Source organism: Kogia breviceps, chromosome 7 (assembly GCF_026419965.1).
Source record: "Kogia breviceps isolate mKogBre1 chromosome 7, mKogBre1 haplotype 1, whole genome shotgun sequence".
In the NCBI taxonomy this organism is placed as follows: Eukaryota; Metazoa; Chordata; class Mammalia; order Artiodactyla; family Physeteridae; genus Kogia; species Kogia breviceps.
Window position 1 is genome coordinate 9,714,825 of NC_081316.1, and position 16,066 is coordinate 9,730,890.

The window sequence follows — 16,066 nt, forward strand, 5'->3', positions numbered from 1 at the left end:
TCCTGTGTGCTTTTCATGAGTAGAAGTGCGGCTTTGACTCAGGACAGCGGGGAGGTGCAGGCAGGGGTTTTGCCAACTCCCTTAGACTCTTCCAAACCGGGAAGTCTATTTTAATGGGACTAAATAGTGCAGTTGCAGACATGGTGACCTGCAGGCCTGGATACACTTCTGAGAGAGAGATTCTGGAGCTGAAATGGAAAGTTCTCACAATCCACGGGGCTCAGGATGGGTGTGGCAGAGCCTCTCCTGAGAATTGGAGGGGTCTCAACAACTGCTGGAGAAAGCCCCTTGTCACAGCATACTGTCTGGTGGCAGCCGATGGATCCAGGGGCCTGGGTGGAAATAGGGCAACCTCCACCCACCCTCATCCTCACTGTATCCAAACAATCACAGGGTTCCATGGGCCAACAGTCAGAGCCAAGAAGAGCTTCAGCTTATTTTGAACCCTGTGTCCTGCTCCCTGCAACCTGACAGCCCATCGTGCTTGGGCTAAGGGAATCTTCCTGCACTCTGGCCTGAACTGAGAGTGCTGTAAGCAAGCAAGGGGGGTCCCAGTCTGGGGCAAAAGACAATCAGGAGCTGCAGATCTGTCTGCCAGGAAGCAGTACTCTTCACCCAGCCAGTGTGCTGTCTGTTCAGCCCCTGGCTGTGTGCCTGAGGTCGAAGTGTTTCTCTGCTTGTCGGTGGGCTGCTCAGCCAGCACACTGGGCAGTTGGAAGACCAGGCTTTGCAGCTGTTGCTCTTGGCTACAGAGGGGCTCCCTGGAGGCTGGGCCGGACTGGGCTGGGCTGGACTGGGTGTCGGGCTGGACTCAGCTGCAGAATGTTTTGGGGGTGACGACAGATAGTAGTGTAACTGCCTGGGCTCTTGCCTACCTTTTTTTTTTTTTTTTAAATTAAAAAAAAATTTTTTTTTTGGCTGTGTTGGGTCTTCGTTGCTGCGCGCGGGCCTTCTCTAGTTGAGGCACGAGGGCTTATTGCAGTGGCTTTTCTTGTTGCGGAGCACGGGCTCTAGGCGTGCGGGCTTCGGTAGTTGTGGCACGTGGGCTCAGTAGTTGTGGTGCATGGGCTTATCTGCTCTGCGGCGTGTGGGATCTTCCCAGACCAGGGCTCAAACCTATGTCCCCTGCATTGGCAGGCGGATTCTTAACCACTGTGCCACCAGGGAAGCGCCCCTCTTGCCTACCTTTTGGGAGGGCTAAGTCAGAGCTGTTTGCTACCAAACACCTTCTTCCTATTAACTAAGCATCCCGCCCATCTGGGCAGGAATAGGCTAAGGGCCTGACAAGCCAGGAGCCAGGCTCTTACTGCCAACAACCACAGATTGCACATTTCTGTGGGATGGAAAGAGCCCCTAAGAAGCCAGAGCCAGCCCCCCCCCCGTTAAGCACGGAAGAATGACACGCAAAGCAGGGAACGGCTGGAGGCTGCAGTGGAAAGTTGGAGCCGTGGTGTGTGGCAGGCAGACGGAGGTGCAGAGAGCAGCCGGGGAGAAGAAGACGCAGAGGACGTGGTGGGCCACGGCTGGGACGATGCAGTTCCTAGCTTGGTTAACGGTAGCCATTTGCCTCCTCCGTGGGGTGACTACAACCCAGCACCGTGCAGGTACCGGGGCCTTAGGGTGGGGTGACAGGAGCCAAGGAAGGCTGCTGGCTGACGGCAGTTACACTCGGTCCTATCTGAGCCCAGCAGGGCTTAGGAACTGAGGGCGTGACGGGTAGCAGGCTGACCTGTGCTGTGGGGTGGGGGAGGGAGAGGTGTGGGCCCCACCCAGAACCAGAAAGGTCCGGGTGAAGTGAGGGGAGATAGCCCTAGGTGCTTTCAGTGGGCCTGGGGCTTATTCTGGCTGGTGTGCAAAGGAGGACCTCTTAACCTGCCCTGGGCTTAGGACAATCATTCCAAGGGTTAGGCAGCACCCCAGAAGAGGGGTGAAGGAAGCTGCAACAGACATCCTGCCTTGCCTGGCCTCCCTGCCTTGCACACGGTCACTTACCGAGGAGCAGGAAAGAAATAGGTTCTTCTCAAAGGGGTCCTTGACTTTTGGGGAGGGTCACTGGCACTGTTTTAGGTCACGCTGTCCCTAGATCATTATAGGGAGGGGAAATGGGAAGTGAAGTGTCTTGTGACCTGCTGGCCTGGAGCTCTTGGCCAAGTGAACTGTAGAAGTTCAAGGAGGAGTCCTGGACATTTGCCAAGACAGTATCTAGGTTTGGGATGATGCTTTTGGGATCACAAGACCTATGCCTTGTGAATGAGAGAGTGAATGTCAATGTGCATATGTGTGTAGCGGGAGGTGGACATGGGATGGCATTCCTGTTCTTTTGTAGATAGAAGAACCTCTAGGCACCCCTACCAGGCAGCTCGAGGGGACTCCCGGGAGGCTGGGGTGGGTGTTCAGGGTGGAGCTTGGCAGGGCCCTGACTCCTCTCTGCTGCCCCAGGGCAGCCCATGGACAGCACCAACGTGGGAGGTGGCCTGCAGGAGCCAGAGGCCCCGGAAGTGATGTTTGAGGTCTTTCCTCCAGCCTGGGACATGGGGGTGGGAGTGTCCAGATGTCCCTAAGCTCAGGGTTGGGGAGGGGGATGTCTCAAGCTGGGACTGCTGGGGGAGGGGAGCCAACCCAGCATGGGTCCTGCTGCCTGCTTATGCCCCCCAGCCCCGCTCCCTAGGCCCCAGCCCACGCCTTACATGGCTCCCCTTGCAGCTGCTCTGGTCTGGGCTGGAGCTGGATATCATGGGGCAGCTGCACATCCAGGACGAGGAACTGGCATCCACACGTCCAGGCCGCCGGCTCAGTCTCCTCCTGCAGCACCAAGTGCCCAGTGACTTGGAGGGTGCTGAGCAGCGGCTGCAGCAGTTCCAGGACCTGCGGAAGGGACCCCCTCTTAGCCCTTGGGACTTCGAACACCTGCTCCTCACAGGCTTGTCCTGTGTCTACCGGCTCCATGTGGCTAATGAGGCTGAGGAGAGAGGTCGCTGGGCCCAGGTCTTTGCCCTCCTGGCACAGGAAACACTCTGGGACCTGTGCAAGGGCTTCTGCCCCCAGGGCCAGCCCCCTTCTCTGGGGCCCTCGGCCTCTACCCTTGACCCCTTCCCCTAACCCTCCCCTTCTGCCTGTCATTCTCACCCCAGCTCCCTCCACCCCACCCCCTACCTGAGCCAGACCCATCTTGGCCAGGGGCCTCCATCTGGCACCTGGTTCTTCCCACTGTGTTCGGGCCTCTCGGCTCAGCTTGTACCCCGGACCCCAGCTTACCCCTCCCCCATCTTCTTCCCTGGGCCCAGGCTCTGGGTCCCAGGCAGCAGGCACAGACCTAAGGACAGGACTTGCAGGCAGTGTGGGGGGTGGGGGTGGGGCAGGGGAGGGAGGAGTCAGGGTTGAGAAGTGTGTTTAAGAGATGCTGAAAGGGAAGCTCCCAAGTAAGGCCAGATCAGACCCTCCAACTCCTACCCTGGCAGTCCATGATAGGCAGAATCTACAGGAAACTCGTAAGTGCTCAGTGCCCAGTCCTAATGTAAATACCTCTTTTAAACCCAACCAAGGCTCTGGGGATCCCTGAGTCTCCAAGTACCCCATGTGGGCCAGGAGAATAGACCGGACATTTTTAGGTCAGTCTGTTGGACGAATGGAGGGAAGCAGGTGGAGGAACATTATCTTCTGGGAGGCAGGGAAGTGAGAAGTGTTTTTTGGTCCATATCGACAAGGCTCAGAGGAGGGAGTAAGGCTGGAAGGGGACTGAGGCTGGCTGGTGTAGTCCTGATCCTGTGTAGCTCATCCCATAAAATGTTCTGTTCTGGCCTCCTGCAGCCCTGTGTCCTTCTGCGTCCGAGTAAGTTGTTTAACCCGTGCCTTGAGCAAACCACCCTCCCCATCCCGGGAGGGCAGGAATCAGGGCAACCGGATATCAACTGCTCGTCCCACGCACACGCCCTATAGCCCCAGTGAGGCAGCGGGGTGAAGTCCCTTGTCACAAAAAAGAACCAGATGGGCCCTAAAAGTAACGTCGTAGGTCAACGGGGAGGAATTACAGGGACTGACTGGAAAGGGACATGAAGGGTTGGCCCACAACGGGGTTAGGCAAGTAGGGTTCAATCCAATTCCCACCTCCTCGCCCTCCCAAGGCCTGACCGAGTGCTGCCCTCTGCCCTCCGACCCCCACCCGGGGCCAGCTGTAGTCAGTCCCACCCGCCCCGCCCAAGACAAAAGCGTCGCAGTCAAGACAAAGCGCAAGACCCCAGCAGACAGGCGCCGGCGCAGGCCCACTTTATTCACAGAGTCCAGCCACGCTGGGCGGGCCGCCATGCTCGCGCCGGCGGGACATTCGGGCCACGGTCCCGGATTGGCATGCACGCCCCGGGCCGCCCGGGGCTCCTCTCCGGGTCGTGGCTCAGAGCTCCGGAGGCCCGAGGCCGAGCGGGCCGGCGGGGATAAGGTCGGGGTACACCAGGAAGCCGGAGAAGGTGATGTACTTGCCATGGTTGCTGTAGGCGCCGTAGCCGTCGTGGTCGTGGCTGAGCAGCCAGACAGCGTCGCCGCGCCGCAGCGCCAGCATCACGCTCTGGCTCTGCATCTCGCGACGCCGCGACGCGCCGTCGTCGTAAATCATAGCCTGCACCTCGTCGCGGTTCTTCATCAGCTTCACCGACAGCGTCTTGCGCGGCAGCTTGCCCAGCGTGAAGGAGAAGAAGTAGGCGCCGGGCAGGCGGCAGCGGAACACGCCAGACGCCGCGTTGAAGTCGCCGCCGATGTTGACGAGCTCAGTGTCGAAGGCTAGGGGCTGGTGCCGCGGCCCCGGGCCCGCGTCCGAGCCCACCAGGCTGCGCGTGCGCGCCGCCGAGAAGGCCGAGCGCGGCTCCGGGCGCGCGGACGGCCCGCGCGCAGGCGCGTCGGCGTCGGCGTACACCAGGTAGCCGCTGAAAGTGGCGCCGGGTGCCCCGAGCGCGTACTGCTGGGCGCCGTGCAGCCGCAGCCACACCGTGTCGCCGTAGTCGAGCTGCAGCATGGCGCTCTGGCTGGCGGCGTGCCGCGCGGCGGGTCGCCGCTGCTCGTCAAAGGCCAGTGCCTGCACCTCGTCGCGGTTGCGCACCAGCATCACCGACAGGCTCTTGAGCGGGGCCTTGCCAGCCGTGAAGGAGAAGAAGTAGGCGCCGGGCACGCGGCAGCGGAACTGACCGGTGGCCGCGTCGAAGTCGCTCCCGATGTTCACGTACACCTTGTCGAAGGTCACCGCCATCTCCGACGTGCCCTCCAGGGGGGTGGTGCGTGCTGCCGAGAAGGCCGAGCGCAGCTCTGTCGAGCCCGGAGCCGGGCCCAGGGCCCAGCAGGCGGCTGCGCCCAGCAGGCCCAGCAGGAGCGGCAGCATGGTGCCTGGCAGGGGAGGCACGAAGGGAAGGAGACAAGGGTTGGGCAGGGGCGGCCTGGAGACCCGTTCCCTTCACAGACCCGCCCTTGACCCACAACTAGGACTCCCAGTTTCCTACACACTTGGACTAGGTCAGTGGTTCTTAAAACTTCATGGGGCCTCAGTGTCACCTGGAGACCCTGTTAAAACACGCGATGTTGGCTCCCACCCCCACCTCATCTAGTATGAGGCCCGAGAATTTGCATTTCTAACAAATTCCCAGGTGATGCAGAGACGCTGCTAGTCTAGGGACCACACTTTGGGGACCATTAGATTAGGCCAGTTTTTTTCTTTTTTTTTTTTCCTTTTCTTTTTTTTGTAACCACCAAACTCCTTTTTCAAGTGAAAGCTCACAGACATATACCATAGATGCAAGCAGAAATGCTCTGGTCAGAGGGTCCCATAGCCCTGTCTGCTGGGCTTACACATCCCCTCCTCCTTGACACCCAGGGGACCTGGAAATGCAGAAGGTGGTCAGGGGGTCTCTGAGTTTCCTTCAGCTTCCGATTTGCTGCATTTTCCTGTGTCTATTCTATGGTCCTTACTTAGCCTGCCCCTCTCTCAGGCACTGGCTCTCTATACTGATATCCTCCATGATGGCTGCTGGTTAAGCCCCCATTTTGGCAGGAAAGGAAATAGCCGCTCCCCGACCCATTTCCTGGCCTCTGACCCAGTCAAGGGTCAGCTCCCACACTGGACCTCTGGACTCTCCAGGGGCCCTTCTTGCACTAAAGAGGCCAGAACAGATGGGCTTTGAGGCAGTTCCCTCCCCCTGTAAAATCAGAGTAAGAGAAAGAGACTCCTTCCTCTGGGCTTGGGGGCTGGTCACTGAGGGGAAAGAGAGAGCCAGGGGCTGCTGGGGATAGAGTGGGAGAGCAGCAATTGCAGCACGGCTTTGGCAAGTCTGTGAGCTCAGCAGCTTGGTCCCCCAGTAGTAGTGGTGGAGTAGAGAGGACTGACAGCTAAACCTGGGCCCAGGTCCTGCCTCTACCTGTTACACGCTGATGCAAGCAGAAATGCTCTGGTCAGAGGGTCCCATAGCCCTGTCTGCTGGGCTTACACATCCCCTCCTCCTTGACACCCAGGGGACCTGGAAATGCAGAAGGTGGTCAGGGGGTCTCTGAGTTTCCTTCAGCTTCCGACTTGCTGCAAGTTAGGCAAGTTCCTGAATTTCTCTGGGCATGGCTCCATCTGTGTTGTTGGGGAGGAGACCTGCCTCACAAGCTTCCTGTGAGGGTGCTCTGGGAAGGCAGGTGTGAACAGCTTCGTTGGATGGCAGTGCAGTCAATTTTTTGAGAAAATCGATCAAGTTTTTTTTTAATTAAATTTTTAATTTTATATTGGAGTATAGTTGACGATCAAGTTCTTGACATAAGGGGTTAGGGTTCAGTAACTCCTACCCTTGGAAACTTGGTAAAGGCACTACTTAACTCAGAGGACTAACTCTCCAAGGGTAGGATTACATAATGCTTCCTAGTGGGGCATAGGCTTTGGGGACTGAATAGCCTGAGGACCCGAAGTGGAGGCAAAGCAGAAAAGAAAATGAACTGGTAACAGCCCAGGCCGTGGGCCTCTACAGGAAGTGCCCGGGGATCGTGCGTACCTTTGTGTCTCCTAGAGACACCGGGGACCTGCCAAGAAGGGTTGCCAGGTGCAGCTGTGATGTGCTGCACACGAGGACGTTCACCTGAGGGCAGGTGGGTGCTGGAGTCCAACCCACATTCTACTTGCCCAGCTGTGTGGAACTGCTGCCCCTGGGGGAAAGTGTGCCTTTTTCTAATTCTCATAGTAAGACGCCCAAGTCGCTAGCCCAGCTGAACACCCTCTCCTCACACAGGAAGTACCTCTTCTCATCCTTACAAAGGTGCCCCACAGGCTAGCCAGTACCCGTGGTGAGGACAGGGGCAGGGAGGGGGTGCACGTGCGATAGTGAAGATTGCCCCTCACAGTATTCGGTGCAGCTCCTTTCACAGAGCTCTCTGGACACGTCTGGTGTCACAGCCAACCTGCGAGACAGGTGGGCCCTCTCCCGTTTTATAGGGGAGAAAGCTAAGGCCCAGAACGGGGAAGCATTTTGGCCCAAGGCCACTCATGGAGCACTGAGGCAAGCCTTGAGGTCTTTTGACTCCAAATTCACTGTGCTTCCCTCTCCACCACCTTTCCATCCTAAACACAGCTATTTCCAGCCAACCTGTCATCTGCCTCAGTTTTACTTTTTGCAAAAATAGAAGTAGAATGAGTCCTGGGATCTAGGGTGAAGGGTAAAGAAAGCAAAACCAACCCAAAAAATATTCTTAACGTTTTTGTCTTCTGGGAGTATGGGGACATCTCAACTCTTCCTGACACTGCTGCTCTCCTAGCAGGTCTCGCCCCAGGAGCACCCGCCCACTCGACCCTCAGTAATCTTCCTGCCAAGCCTGGTGCACCCTGCCAGTGCCAGAGGGTCCTCCTGTGTGTCCAGTACCCAGCCTCCATTTCACCCACCACTGCCCATTTCTCAGATCCGTAGGTCCCCATCCTTCCCTAAACCCCCTTCCCGGGGCAGGTCAGAGGTAGCGGGTGTCAGGTGGGCATCACAGCTCCAGGGAAGGAAGGAAATGGCTATTCCTAGCTCCATCCAGGTGAGGCTCAAAATCATCACCCTCAAAGAGAAAAAACTAGGACACAGTGCGCTGGACAGACCCAGAACCCTGGAACCGAGGGTGGAGGTGCAGCCATGTCAGGCTAAGGGGATTCTAGAGACCCCTCCCTACCAAACCTCAATTCCCGATCACCCCCTCCCTCAAGCTCTGCCCAAACCTCCCTCCCCACCTACCTTGAAACCCCCTCAGGCTCCCAAGAAGATAAGTCCCCCTTTCACAGACGAAGCCAATTAATCCTTTCTCATGAAAAAAAAAAAAACCCACCAACCCTCGGAAAACGGTACCCCAGACCCCCTCTCCCCCAGACCTTCCTTTATCCATCCCTTCGGAGTAAAAGCCCTTGAGCCTCTTTCATGAAAAAAAGCTCCCAGGTCCTCCTTTCAGGGAAAAAGGACCCAATTCCCCGGCCCCCGCTTCCAGTCAAGGAGAAAGCCTGCTTCCCCGCGCCCCAGAGCAGCCCTCACCTGGCTGGGGGGGGGGGCGGCGGTCGGTCGGCTTCTCTCTGAGCCCGCGATCCGGCTCCGGGCTCCGGGCTCTGGGCTCCGGGCGGGCGCCGGGCTGCGCACTGACCGCCCGCGCTGCGGCGGGGCCGGGCCTGGCGGGGACGGCGGCGGCGGCGGCGGCGGGCGGGGCGCTGGGACCCCGGGGTGGGCTCGGGGTGGCGGGGCAGCGAGGGAAAAAGGGCTGCTGAAGAGCGAGGCTCCGGGGCCGCGCGAGGAGAGGCGAGGTGGGGGCGGGCAGGGGGAGAGGCGGGAGGGGAAGCGAGAGGGAGGGGCGCGCCGAGGCCGGGTAGCCGAGCGGCAGGGCCCAGGGGCACCGCACGAAGAAGGCCCCCCGCGCAGGCAGCGCGAGCACCGGGCTCTTCCTCCTCCGTGACCTCCCTAAAGCTTCATCCTCTGGGTCTGGAGGGCAGGCATCGTTAATCCAAGTTAGCAGATGGGGAAACCGAGGCAGAGGCCAAACTAGCGGGGGCTCAGGGCCCTCTACGGAGCTGCCTTCTGCCTGGTTTGAGGAGGGGGGACTGGACCGGGGCGCAGAGATGACCGGACTAGCCTCTGGGCTGCAAGGACAATGGAAGGTGAGAGTCTGGCTGGGACAGATGTCCAAGCTGAGTGGCACCCGGGAAGGGGGTCTGAGGGAAGAGAAGGAGAAATGGATCAGTGCTGCCAGCAAAGGAAGGGCTTTACCGTGACCTGTCATCCCACCTCCAAACTGGAAAATGCCTATGGCTGGTAAGGAAGGAAGGAGGAAGACAAAACCCCCAGACATCAGAGGGTCAGCCTGTGCCCCCCTGGGAGGGGGTGAGGAAGGAGGGGAGTCCTTGGGGCAGAATTGAGTGTTGTCAGAAAGGCTGCTTCCACAGCGTCCGCAAGGAGGGAGAGGGTTGAGAAGGGCCATCGGAAGGCTTCAAGGGCCTGTTTGCAGAGGGGCACGGACACCCTGCCTAGCTGGGCCGGGGTGGCAGGACCCAGCAGGACAACAGGGCTGGGAACAGCCGTCTTCCCACCGCAGCCCTCACCGAGGCCCTCCCATGGCTTCCCCTCTGGGCTCTGGCACCACCTCGGGGGGGCTGCGGTCCTCTCCTGACGGCTGTGCAGGGGACGGCCTGCCTGGCACTCAGTAGATGCTGACCAAATGGATGGCTTTTGAAGAGCCCCAGTCTTCAGCTGCCAGAGCAGGACCCCTCTGCCTACCCCCCCGATTGACTCAGGGGGCCTGAGCTCTAGTCCTGGCTCTGCCACAGACCCTCTGTGTGGTTTCTGAGAAGCGTGATGCCCCGTGAAATGCCCTGTCCTCTGGAGCTCTCCTTCTGGAACTCTCAAAACGTACACGACCCCGGTTAATCTAACATGGGTTAGTCCTCCTGAAGGTGTTGACGGTGATGATTAAGGGCTCTCCAGGGCGCTGAGGGAATGGTAAAATGAGTAGATATGTGGCTCAATAGAGAGGGATGGATGGAGGCGTTTCGGCCTGGGCGTGGGGGCATTTGGGGACAGAAGGTGAAGCACCAGTCTAGCCCTTCAGGACCATCTTTTGCCTCCTTCACCAGCCTGAAAAGGCCTAGGTGGGGTGTGGGGGGAGGCCTAGGAGGGCTGGGGAAGGCAGGAAGCCAATCTGCGGCTGCCACAAGCCTTCTTCTGGGACAAGGGGGTCGGGGGTGCCACCTTGAAGGTGCATTTTGAAGGTGTGATTCCAACAGTGGGAGGAATGGGAAGAAGGCAGGACTCTCAAGGCAGAACAGTTAAATGCCAGTGGGGGTCTGTCTCAGGCTGAAAGCCATCTGACACTTTCCCATGGTCCACCAAAGCATTTCAGCAGAGAAATGAAATGTTCCTTTCATTTCTCTGGAGACAGGTGGCTGAGGCAGATGACAGCAGGGTTTTTGCTTCAAGGGATGGGACAAGGTGGAGGCCACTGGCAAAGGGATACGGAGCAGGAGGGTGCCAGGTACTGGTGGGCATCTAGGGCAGGCTGGGGGTGCACCGGAATGAAGTTAGGAGGCAGCAGGGTTCAGAGAAGAGCCCCGGGGCTAGGCTGTAGCTCCTGTCTGCTCCTACCACAACACAGTGATCATTTTCATAGCAAGTTCCTTTCCTTGGGTGCAGCAGATGCTACCAGTGCCCCCAGTCAAGCCCCCAGGCGTACTCGGAGGTCATCTGCAGAAAGTTTCTGAACTTGCTCGTGTCTCTCCTGTGGCATTCCCAGCTTTGGATGTGAGTGTGGGACAGGCTGGAAGTGCGGAATTAACGGCCCCAGGGTAACCCTCAACTAAGGAGGGCCCGAGAGTTAGTGGATAAATCCTCTAGCTTTCAGTCCCTCTGAAAGTGGGACAATTTCCAATTCCCAGGCCTGTTCCAGTCTCAGAGAGACTCCTGCAGAATGGAAGAACCGAAGCTGTCCACGGGGAAAGCGTGCTTATCCCAGTATGCTTTGCTTGCTTTCCTCTCTTGCCTGTCCCACTCCCCCACTCTCTCACCCTGCTTCTGGGATCACCTCCTAAATAAACTACTTGTATCCAAATCTGTCTCAGGGTCGGCTTTTGGGGGGACCCGGAACTGAGACGATGAATGATAACTGTGTTAAGTGCTTTTTCATTTCGCCCATTATCTTATTTAATTTCTATTTATTTGTTTGTTTATTTTTTAACTTATTTTTGGCTACGCTGTGAGGCATGCGGGATCTTAGTTCCCAGGGATCGAACCTGTCCCCCTGCAAGGGAAGCATGGAGTCTTAACCACTGGACTGCCAGGGAAGTCCCCTTATTTAATTTCTTAATGTCCCCTGAAGTAGATGTCACTAACTCAATTTTACAAATGAGGAATAAAGAGGTCAATACAGAGGTAGGATTCAAAGCCAGGTGTGTCTAGCTCCCAAACCCAGTCCTTAACCACTATGCTCTGCAGCCTCCCTAACTCTCTGGTCCTCTCTGGGCTTTATGGGCTGTTGAGTTTGAGGGGAGGCAATGTACCCGTTGTCTCCAGCAGCTAGGCCTGGTCAATGAGATGTAGGCAGAAGTTATTAGGAGGGACTTCCCTGGCGGTCCAGTGGTTAAGACTGCGCGTCCATGCAGGGGGCGTGGGTTCAATCCCTGGTTGGGGACCTAAGATCCCGCGTGCCGCGCGGCGTGGCCAAAGAAAAAAAAAAAAAAACTAAACTAAAAAAAAAAAAAAAGATGGTGAGGATTTTACATAGTGCTGATAGGGGAGTAAGGGAATGGGATCCAGTCTAAGGTAAGAGTGTGAGCAAAGGTGTGGAGGTAGCATAGATGGGCCTGTATGTGGCTCAGTTGAAGAGGGAAGGGTTTGTGGAGGAGGCCTGGCAGGTGAGGTGTTGTAGGGCTTAAATGCTGAACTAAGGAACTTGGTTTATCCTGCAGCAGGGGGTTAGGGCTCAGAGCAGTGTTTGAGATTACTCCTACCACAGAGTGCAAGGCTGGAGACAGAAGAGGCAGGGAGATCTCTGAGGAAGAGAAAGGGAAGAGACAGATGGAAGAGAGACTAAGAAGAGTTGCAGAGACTGACAGAGCGCGCGCGCACAAGCTCACAATTTAATTAGCTTCCTGGCTTGCCGGTGGCTTACAGGGGAATTAGCGGAGCTCAGAGTCTAGGGACCTTGCTGGCAGTTGAAGGGAAGCTAATAAGAAAAGACAACAACAAGCCCCAGGGAGAAATGAAAGAGGAGGAATCGTCAGCCAAGCAGAGATGCCGGCAGGGGAAGCAGATGTCAAGGCGCTGAATCCCTGCCTTCCTTAGAGGTTTCCGCTTTCCAGGGGAGTAGACATTTAGGGCTCCTGGGCTGGGCTCCTGGCCCCACTGTCCCTGGTTCCAACCCCTCTGAGCACCTGGTAAACAACGCAGACTGGGGGCGGTTGGGAGTGGCTGTGACGATCAAGTTCCCCTCTGTTGGCCCTTTTCCCAGAAGGGAACCCCCAGGTCCCTTCTGCAGACGGGGAGGTTGAGGCCGGAAGTGCAGAGATGGCCCTCTCCTGACCAGACGTGGCAAACTGCGTCTTCCAAAGACAGCGGCGGTAGCATCTCCCATCCGGCCCTGCTCTTCTTGCCCCGGGGCCGTGCCACTCCCCTCTAAGGGGAAGACCTAGGTTGGGCGTGAAAGGGGATGCTGCTTCTGCCTGGCGCGCTCTCTCTCTTGAAACTCACGCTTGGAATCCAGCCATCATGATGCGAGAGAGCCCAGGCCACGTGGAAAGGCCATGTGCAGATGTTGTGGCCAACAGCCCCAGTCAGGACCAGTTATCTAATTTTCAAGGTCCAGTGCAAAATGCAAAGGTAGGGCCCCTTGTTCAGAAATTACGAATTCAGGGGGTGACCACAGCAGTAAACCACGCATCGAGCCCTCCTAAGTGGGGGACCTTGTGCAGCTGTACAGGCTGCATCCTGTGAAGCTGGCCCTGACCGCAGCTGAGGTTCCAGCATCCCCTGTTCGCAGTGTGAGTGAGGAAGCGTTCAAGATGAGTCTGGGCCCAGTCGCTGTCTGACTGCAACCGTACGAAGGACCCCGAACGAGAACTACCTGGCTGAACCCAGTGTATGTCCAGACCCACGAGGGACAGACCTGACTGTTGGTTTTAAACCAGAAACGTTTGGGTTACTGCAGCAATGGATAGTTGGAATACTGGGGGAAACAGAACGTGTCAAAACTGGACTGAAGACGCAGTACAGTTACTGAGTTTCTCCCCGAACCCAGGCTCATTACCTGAGCTACTGTTGCTGGTCCTCCTTGACCCATGTTGGCAGAGGAGGCAACAGGTAACTCCAGACCCTACCTATGGACCTCTCACTATGGAAGATGGTGGAGCCATTTTGAGTCCTCTGTTTCTTGCAGTGAAAAGCAGCACTCCAACTTTTACAAGTTATTTCTCCTCTCTGGGTCTTGGTTTCTTCGGATGTATATTGAGAGGACTTCATAATCTAGGGCCTGGGAGTCTCTGGAGGGAAAATACAGAGGACTTAGTGCCTAGAATGAGAGGGGGAGTGAAGGAACTGGAAGAGTCAGAAGGTGGTTACTTCACCTCTTACCCTGGGATCTGGCGGGGCCGGGGAAGGAAGCATGTTCAGTCTGGGTCAGATGATGACTGGTTCCACTTTGGGCATTTAGATCACACTAGATTTGGGGGATGGAAAACTGGGCGAGGGGGGACTTACACAGTGTCATCAATTAGGTAGAGAATATAATTATGCAGGAGAAGACTGGATAAACACCAAAATGTTGTTATTTATGGTAGGTTCAGGGGTATTTATTTTCTCTGTAAAATGTTTTCTATTTCCCAAACTTTCTACAATGAGTATTTATTCCTTTCATTTGAAAAGTAATTTGAAATATCAATAAGAGCTTTAATTTCTTTCAAATGTATCTAAGTACATATTGGAATTAGAACATTATACAAGTGGGAGCTTAAATTAGAGGAGAAAAGATATGATTTAATAAACCGTATGGCAACAACTAGGTCGCCATCTAGAAAACTTTAAGTTGGATCCATGATCCATACATCATACTTGATACCAAGACAAATTCCAAATGGATCACATATTTAAATGTAAGAATGAAACCAAAAAAGTACTAAAAGAAATCAAGTGATATTAAAAAAAAATTGAGTAAAGAAGTTTGAAGTACGACATAAAATCCACAATTCATTAAAAAAAATTGGATACTTTTTACTACAGCTTAAAAGAAAAATATATTAACATGGCAAAACTGCCAGAAACAAAGTCAAAAGACAAACTACAAACTGGAAAATATATTTGTAATTCACATCACAGAGCTCTAAGAAAAAGACGACTGAGTAGAAAAGTGGGTAAGGAATATAAGCAGTTAATTAAAAAGAAAACTGTTAGAATAAGACAATTACAGTAAGATGCCATCATTTTTTTTACCTCTCAGGTTATCAAAGATCTATAAATTTATAACACACTCTATCGGCGAGGAGGTGGAGAAACGTTCATACCCTGGTTAGTGGGAGGGTCAACGGGTACCGCTGGACAATTGGACAATATCTACCAAGTTTTAAAATGTGCCTGCCCTTCAACTCCATGATTCTACTTCCTGAAAAGCTGTTCTTCAGATATATGCCCACATGTCTGAAACGACATGTTATTCATTGCAGCATTGTCTGTAATAGCAATAGAGGACCCACCCAATAAATTGATACATAGAATACTACCTACCCTTTACAGAAGAATGAGTCATTTTGTATTCTGATATGAAGTAATCTCTAAGATTTACTGTTAAGTGAAAAAAAACCAAGGTGTACATTTGTTTTGAGGGAATTGGTACGTAGCCGAAATAAAGCCCAGCCAAGCTGCAGCCATCTGAAGCCTCGATGATGTTTTATGCACCCCTCAAATCACTGATTATAGCAGGTTCATTATAAATGTACCTTTTCTATTCCCCCTCACAATTCACTCTCCTGTCTAATACATTATAATTCTACTCTCGGCTTTCCACATGAGAGTCTTTTACCGCCTTTATGTGTTAGCTTGAATATCACCATATGAGAGGACATTTCCTAACTACTGGCTATGACCCAGTCCTAGTCCCATCTCCCCTAAAAAAAATAAATAAATAAAGCAAACAACTTGCCATTTCCTATTTATTATGGCATTTATCATTCTAACATATTTTTTAGCTATCCACTCTAGAGTACGACCTCCATAAATATTCGTTGAAAGAATGTTGGTTAAGTCTTCTGCTCTATAATCCTCATGTGTATTCTTTGAAAAATTTATTTTGCCACTGTAGTGTAAGATCTAAACTTCCATACAGACTAGACTACTCATCAGGCTTCTTTTTCCATAAGTCCGCTCCAACTGTACTTGGCCCTCAAAGTCATAGCTTCTTATAAATGGAGAAAAGAAAGTTTCACGGAAGGAAATAAGTTTACCTCCTTTGCTTTCCCTATAAGATGACCTCTTTCCTCCTCTCTTTATTTATTTATTTATCTATCTATCTATTTATTTATTTATTTATGGCTGTGCCAGGTCTTAGTTGTGGCACGTGGGATCTTTCGTTGTGGCGTGAAGGCTCTTTGTTGCGGTGCATGGGCTTCTCTGTAGTTGTGGCACGTACGCTCCAGAGCGCACAGGCTCAGTAGTTGCGGCCTGGGGGTGTAGGTGCCCCACAGCACGTGGGATCTTAGTTCCGGACCAGGGATCGAACTCCCGTGCCCTGCATTGGAAGGTGGATCCTTAGCCACTGGACCGCCAGGGAAGTCCCCCTCCTCTGACTCTTAAATTCCCTACAATTTATTTTTTTAAGCCAGAGTTCCATTTTTCCATTGATGCTTTCCTGAAAGAGTTCCCTTGAGTTTACACTTAAACAAGAAGAGGAGTGTAGGACCAATCCATTACAACATATTGGAAAATTTGTTAAATGTTATACATTTGATATTCAAAACTTACTTGAGAATTGCTTTAAGTTCAGGGCACCATGCTGTAAGAATTATATCTATACTGTTAGTTAGTATAATAATTATTTTTGTAATTCTAATGTAAATAGTGATACTTTA

The 16,066-nt window shown here is 54.1% G+C and overlaps 2 protein-coding genes across 2 annotated transcripts; one reads left to right on the forward strand and one right to left on the reverse strand.

Annotated features, from left to right (window-relative positions):
* The first annotated feature begins 1,434 nt into the window (after positions 1-1,434).
* Positions 1,435-3,798, forward strand: FAM180B (family with sequence similarity 180 member B). The gene is made up of 3 exons (XM_067037233.1): positions 1,435-1,604; positions 2,440-2,510; positions 2,704-3,798. The coding sequence occupies exons 1-3, from the start codon at positions 1,532-1,534 to the stop codon at positions 3,097-3,099; spliced, it is 540 nt and encodes a 179-aa protein (XP_066893334.1). The 5' UTR covers positions 1,435-1,531; the 3' UTR covers positions 3,100-3,798.
* A 442-nt stretch (positions 3,799-4,240) lies between these two features.
* Positions 4,241-5,524, reverse strand: C1QTNF4 (C1q and TNF related 4). The gene has a single exon (XM_059069606.2). It carries the CDS (start codon positions 5,360-5,362, stop codon positions 4,388-4,390), a length of 975 nt encoding a protein of 324 aa, XP_058925589.2. The 5' UTR covers positions 5,363-5,524; the 3' UTR covers positions 4,241-4,387.
* Positions 5,525-16,066: the final 10,542 nt, after the last annotated feature.

Coding starts and splice junctions, on each gene's coding strand:
- C1QTNF4 (XM_059069606.2), bottom strand. CDS start 5,362: ATGCTGCCGCTCCTGCTGGGCCTGCTGGGCGCAGCCGCCTGCTGGGCC.
- FAM180B (XM_067037233.1), top strand. CDS start 1,532: ATGCAGTTCCTAGCTTGGTTAACGGTAGCCATTTGCCTCCTCCGTGGG. Junction 1,605..2,439: donor TACAACCCAGCACCGTGCAG/GTACCGGGGCCT, acceptor CTGCTGCCCCAG/GGCAGCCCATGGACAGCACC. Junction 2,511..2,703: donor CCCCGGAAGTGATGTTTGAG/GTCTTTCCTCCA, acceptor CTCCCCTTGCAG/CTGCTCTGGTCTGGGCTGGA.